Below are 6,216 nucleotides of genomic sequence, written 5' to 3'. Positions count from 1 at the left end.
CGAGAACGTCGGTGCTGCGAATGCCGCGCGCAAGGCTGGGCACGTTTACGTGAGCTTCGTACACCGGCTTATCGCGAGCGATATCTACTAAGATTTCAAGCGATGCGAGATTATTACTTGTCAACTAATAATGCAGTGCTGAGTATTGAAAATGCCCATTGCCATTTTGTAGCGCAGCTTGCCGCAGCGAAAAGCTGATCCGTGCGCTTTGATCGTATTTTATATCGCGCAGTGACAAGCACTGCGCGCGTACAAGCTTGCGCGACGGGGGTGCCTAATGTAGAAGGACCATTTTGTAGTAAATTAAATGGAGCTAGAAGGAGTCTTGGCTGATTATTTTACGTTTCGAATGTCTTAGTTGGTCATTTGCATTTTGCACTGGTGTCACACGGCCACTGTCGCTCGAGCCCGATCCGGATCAAAATTCTTGACTGCGATCGACACCTTTCCGCAAATTGCGCAATGAAACCAATCTGAACTTTGAAATTTGATCGTCATCGAAAGTGCGCCGCGTGACACCCGTGTTACATGCTTGAAAAATCGAGTCAGCTGCGAAGGTTGCAGTCACGTAAAATGTGCTCGGCGCTCTGTACCTTCCGTTTTTCACTTCTTCCCGTCTTCTTTGCGGCGTTCAATACAAGCAAGCATGGTCAGCTACAAAACAAATTCTGGCAGAGTAGCTCTGTTGACTTTATCTTTTCCTAGCTAAACTTTCATTATTGTGCTTGACCCTGAATGTTTTCTAATAGCTGACAATTTTATTTTCCAGGCCGGCCGTCGTCAGACCCTACCCATCCGGACTATGTCCCTACAATATTTCCGTACCGTGATCAAGGCAACACGAACCAGAAACTTCAGCGGTACCAGCGTGGCCAAAGGAGGCGCAGTGTGCAAGCTAGCGGACCTGCAGTGGGGAGCAAAAGTGCACAGGTGCAAATATGTGTACCTACTGCAAGTGACCTTGCAACATCGTCAGTAACTGACAATAATGTTGGCCTCGAGGATTACACTAAAGATTCTTGTGAAGCTGAAACAGAGACAACACTTACTATGGTTGATATATCTGCTCTTACTTTAGAGAATGCAGCACTAAAAGATAAGGTTGCTTGTTTAGAAGACAAGCTGGCATCAGCAAAGAAAAAAAATGCGGAGCTTGAGATGAAAAATCAGCCAGTTCCGATTCGGAAGATAACTAGGGACATTGTTATGAAGTCTCAGAAAGCTGTTAAGTTCCACACAGGTGTCATGTCTGCAGAAATGTTTGCTGCATTGCTTCAAATGGTTCTGTCTGTCTGGAGCCCAACAACTCGAACAACCCTGGATCCAGAGCAGCAGCTCATTTTAGTGCTTATGAGACTGCGTCTGGGACTTCTGACGGAAGATCTAGCATTTCGGTTTGGCATTTCTGTAACTTCCGTAAGCCGCATTTTTCATTCGTGGCTAGATGTCTTAGCTGAGAACTTCAAGAAGCTCTTGATTTGGCCATCTCGTAGAACACTGCAATCTAGGTGCCCTGAAGCATTCAAAGATGCTGCATTCGAGAATGTCAGGGGCATAATTGATTGCACAGAAATATTTATCGAAAGACCCACTTCAATGACAGCAAGGAGCCAGACATATTCCAACTACAAACATCACAACACAGTCAAGCTTCTTGTGGTGATTGCCCCATCAGGATCAATCACGTTCGTTTCTAAAGCATGGGGCGGGAGGGTCTCTGACAAAGAGCTGACGCAACGCAGCGGACTGCTTGAATTGGTAGAAGAAGGGGACGTGTTCCTTGTAGACAGAGGATTCAGATGTGAGGAAATGTTTGGTGCTCGAGGTGCAAGCCTGCTGATGCCTTCATTGACGAAGAAGCGAGCACAACTTCCTGGGGCTGAGGTCACCACATCAAGAAAAATTTCCAGTGTCCGCATACATGTCGAGCGATCAATTCAGAGGCTGAAATCATTTAGGCTGTTTCACATGATCCTCCCTGTGAACTTTATAAAAAGATCTGGGGATGTAGGCTATGCCACCATTGACAAGTTGGCAATTGTGTGTAGTGGCCTGGTGAATCTCCAAACACCTATCATCAACACGAACCATGAAGACCTCGCTGTATGTAACTGAAAGATAAGCTGTGTCTTGATTGTCAAATAAAAAGTGAAGCAGTCAGTGGTGTTCAAAGCATATAAATTCAATATTTATTGCTTTTACTACTGGGTTACATATTGCATGCAATTTTGTACGGCGTCGCTGCAGTAGAAAAATGGTCATAACATTTTCATTATTGCATCACCAAGTGCAATGCCTGGAGAGTGTTGTAGGGATTCCAATGGTTTACTTTAATGGAAAAAAGACCACTGATCTCTTTTAGCTTTCTTTTTACTATTCTTGACTTGGTGCGCTTACATCAGCTGGCCCTAGTTCCACTTGACATTTATTACACATCCACGATTTTGGTGTACGTTTAAGCTTAACACATTTCAAATGAAAGTTTGCTGTACACAGTGAACATTGAACAGTGCGGCCAGACTTGTTACCATGACAGTAACATGTTTCCTTGGCACACTCTATTTGCTTCAGAATTTGTTTAGTCTGCAGTTCAGGAAAGATATGGGTAAAAAAAAAGCTTGCTGCTTTAAGTTCTGCATTTGACCAAAATGATTCGTTAAAGCTGATAAGCTCAATTGTAAGGGACAGCCCTGTAAACACTAAAAAGTAGGCTCGGCGAAGCTTCGTGGCGGCCATTTGGGCTTGTACTTGTGTATAATATGCGTGATCATGCTTTAACTGCAAATTATTATTTAAATATTGCAGATGCTTTGAAGCGTTATTGAGTGGAGTACCTTTTAGAGATGCAGGGCACTTAATCTCTACCACAGATTTCCCACAACATTCACAGGAGGCAATTCCATCGGGAGAGGCAGCAAGAAAGGGAAGTCTTTCATTCACAAATAGACCACATTCAGTTAACTGAAACCCTTTGTGCTTTTTTGACTCCTGTGAGATGAATGCCTCTTTAGCCTTCGGCTCCATTGACACACCCCAACAGATGTTTGAGACCCTGGGTGCCTTTACATAGCCCATGATTTCAGCCACAATGCCATTGACCCCACTTCGACAAACTAGCACACGATGTAAAACTGAGGCCGTTATTCTACCTTTGCGTTCGTGGGTCCATCTAAGTGTCCGTGATTGCCCACGGGTCGACTGCTCAATTTCTTCACAGCATTCGTTACTGAGCTGAACATTTTTTGCAGTATTCAAGTCAATATTGCTGTAAATGTCATCTATTGCTGATCGCGATGAATAGTGCTGGTGGTTGGTCTTCCTTTCTTCTGCAGCAGTCTCAGGAGAAGAATCCGTACTTTCACTGTCTGTTATGCAACTCAACACAAGTGTGCTGGGGGCAAATGTCTGCGAAAGAGACCAATAACAAACATTCACTGATGTAGCCAGACCACAGTGTGTCATATGTGTATCATAGAAAACGCATAGCCACTACATCCAATAACACTGCATGATTGTATGAAAGTAATAAATGATTTCATCAGATAAGGTGTTGGAAATGGAGTGAGTATGCAGCATGTGATCTTTCGATTAGGTTTTGGTGTACCAAAGTATGCTGATGCTGAATATGTAGTTTATGACAGCTTGAATAGTGTGTGAACTTTCACTAGAAGTAATGTAAGTCGCGTAGTTTACCTTGACGTGCTGCAAGAAGCTGTGTATTTTATCAGAGCTCCATGTTGGAATAGACCCTTGTTGCCTTGGGGCAGGTTCAGGAACTTGTTGTCCAGGCTTTGCCTTGAAAAAATTTATCTCGCTGACTGGTGCCACCTGAAAAAGCAGATTTGTTGCAATTTTATGAAGGAGAAATATTGTTATGGAGGGGTATGAACATTGATTAGTGCGGTGCTCTACAAAGTGGTGAAGACGACGAGTGTGTGTGAAATGCTTGTGCGTGTGGCCCTTCAGCCATCTTGTCTGTCTACTGAAATACGCTTGTAAATATTCATCCCATCTTACTCTCGTATTCTTCACAATTTTATCCACCATTCATATCAAGAAGCTACAAAGGAAACCAATAGGGGAAACCAAACATCCATAAATTTATTAAAAGCTCACCATAGATTTCCTGGATACCTCAGACCACCTGCACGCTGTCTCAGTTGGAGACGGGTCATTCAGCCCATATTTTATGGCTGCTTCTATGTTGAATAATAGGGCAGCCACGTGTGTGCAGCATTCTCCAAGTCTGAAACAAGGGTACGCACAGTTTAGGTGTTAGCGACAACTCTCTGGTAAACCACTGCATTAACCGCAGTGTGACTTGCACGATAAATGTGCACGGTACTGAACATCCAGCCCACTATACATAAAGTATGCATTACCATAGCTTGTCTCGCGTTAACTGGCATTACGTTTATCCCGCCTTGGTAGCTTAGCAGGTAAGGCGTCGCGGCGCTAAGCTTGAGGACGCGGGTTCGATTCACGGCCACGGCGGCCACCTTTTCATGGGGGGGGCGAAATGCAAAAAAACACCCGTGTGCTTAAGTTTAGGTGCACGTTGAAGAACCCCAGGTGGTCCAAATTATTCCGGAGTCCACCCACTACGGCGTGCCTCATAATCATATCGTGGTTTTGGCACGTAAAACTCCAGAAATTATTTAAATTTGGGTAATTCCTGCGACAAAAAAATGGGTTAGCCCATTTTTAGCAAACTACGACAAATAATAATTGATGGAGTTTCACGTGCCAGAACGTCTGCTTTGCACAGCTGGCTCCGTTACCGCTCATCATTCCAGCGTGGAATTTCACTTTTCTGTCGCCGTAATGGGGAGGCCGCGTTTACGGGCGTATGAGCCATTGCTTAAGGGAAATATGAGCCATTCATTGTCTTACGTGACGGACAGATTTAATTTTCAAGCCATTTAATTTCGAAGAATCGCAAGCGGTAATGGCGCGCGAATGCTGCTAATCACGCCGCCGAGTAAACTCGAGACATCAAACACAAGCGACAACGGTCAGTGACGTCGTTCTCTCCGTCGCAGCCGAACGTGTGTGTAAACTCGTAATTGTGAAATACTTTACTATAACCGGGGCCGCACGTTTTCGCTTCGCTGGTTAACCATCTTCACGGAATGGAAATATTCCGCAGCTGGCTCGTTGGCGCCCCTCGGTTTGCGCTCGTGCTCGGCACGCGCTCGTAGCACAAACGAGTCAGCACACGCTTCGCTTGCACCCCTCTTGCGCAGTAGTGGAAGGGGGGTCAATTTTTTTTCACTTTGCCCCCATCGAAATGCAGCCGCCGGGTCCAGAATTGAACCCGCGTGTTCGTTCTTAGCAGTGCAGCGCCTTAATCTCTAAGCTACCACGCTGGGTCTAAGACAAATCGGCACGTAAGGTCGTGGTAATGTAAATCGTGCTCTTGGAGTAGGCAGTAAACTGTACTTACCCTGCTATGCACGTGCAGTGAGCGCTTACAACAGTGCCGTCGTCTTTGACGACGCACCACGGTCGGTATGTCTTCGAAAGCAGCTGGCTGGCCTCCACAGATGCTGTTAAGATGACGACGCCGACTCCGCGCTTGCCTGCCTTGAACGACATTACACGCTTAACTTTCCCACTCAGGAATGCATTGTAAGCGTCACTCAGTTTGTGGTTCTTAAACTGTTCTTTTGTGTAGAAGCAAACGCCCTCCACTAAATACATGAAAATATCCGCTGCTGTGACAGGCGGAAAGTTTCTCGGGCTCGCCGAAAAAGAAAATTGCACGACATCGTCGTCCAACGGGTCCGGCAGCTGCTGGCCTTCGAAGGACAGCTTGTCTTGGTAGCGCTGCTGTGCACTGTTGTCCAGTCCTCTAAAATATTCGCTCGACATGTCGTCAGCCGCACTGCTGAGAGGTGCAAGCGATTAAGAAAATATCGGCCATGCGGCGCGCTCGCAGGGGAGGCTTTTGAGACGAGAGCCAAGCATCCGGAAGTTGCTCGACCGGAAGCGTCCGAGGAGCACCAATAGGACGCGCGCGCGGCTTGTTTGCAAACATGAAAAAGGTCTATAATCTAGAAGCTTGAAAAAAACAAAAAAGAATAACGCCGCATAGTATCAAAAACAAACACTGAGAACATGTTAAAATAAACAATACTGCCTTTGGGATACGTCAAATAATGTAGTGGTGTAAATTAAAAGAACCATAAAACTGAAAAGAAACGGTCAAGTAAC

The 6,216-nt window shown here is 45.5% G+C and overlaps 1 protein-coding gene across 1 annotated transcript; it reads right to left on the bottom strand.

Moving 5' to 3' along the window:
* Positions 1 to 854: 854 nt before the first annotated feature.
* Positions 855 to 5,874, bottom strand: LOC119459347 (uncharacterized). Its single transcript, XM_037721153.2, has 5 exons — positions 5,447 to 5,874; positions 4,117 to 4,246; positions 3,694 to 3,828; positions 3,033 to 3,405; positions 855 to 904 (listed from the first exon to the last, which is right to left on the bottom strand). The coding sequence occupies exons 1-5, from the start codon at positions 5,872 to 5,874 to the stop codon at positions 855 to 857; spliced, it is 1,116 nt and encodes a 371-aa protein (XP_037577081.2).
* Between the last annotated feature and the right edge of the window lie 342 nt (positions 5,875 to 6,216).

The sequence above is a fragment of the Dermacentor silvarum genome, chromosome 7 (assembly GCF_013339745.2).
Source record: "Dermacentor silvarum isolate Dsil-2018 chromosome 7, BIME_Dsil_1.4, whole genome shotgun sequence".
In the NCBI taxonomy this organism is placed as follows: Eukaryota; Metazoa; Arthropoda; class Arachnida; order Ixodida; family Ixodidae; genus Dermacentor; species Dermacentor silvarum.
This window is presented reverse-complemented; position numbering and strand designations above follow the sequence as displayed.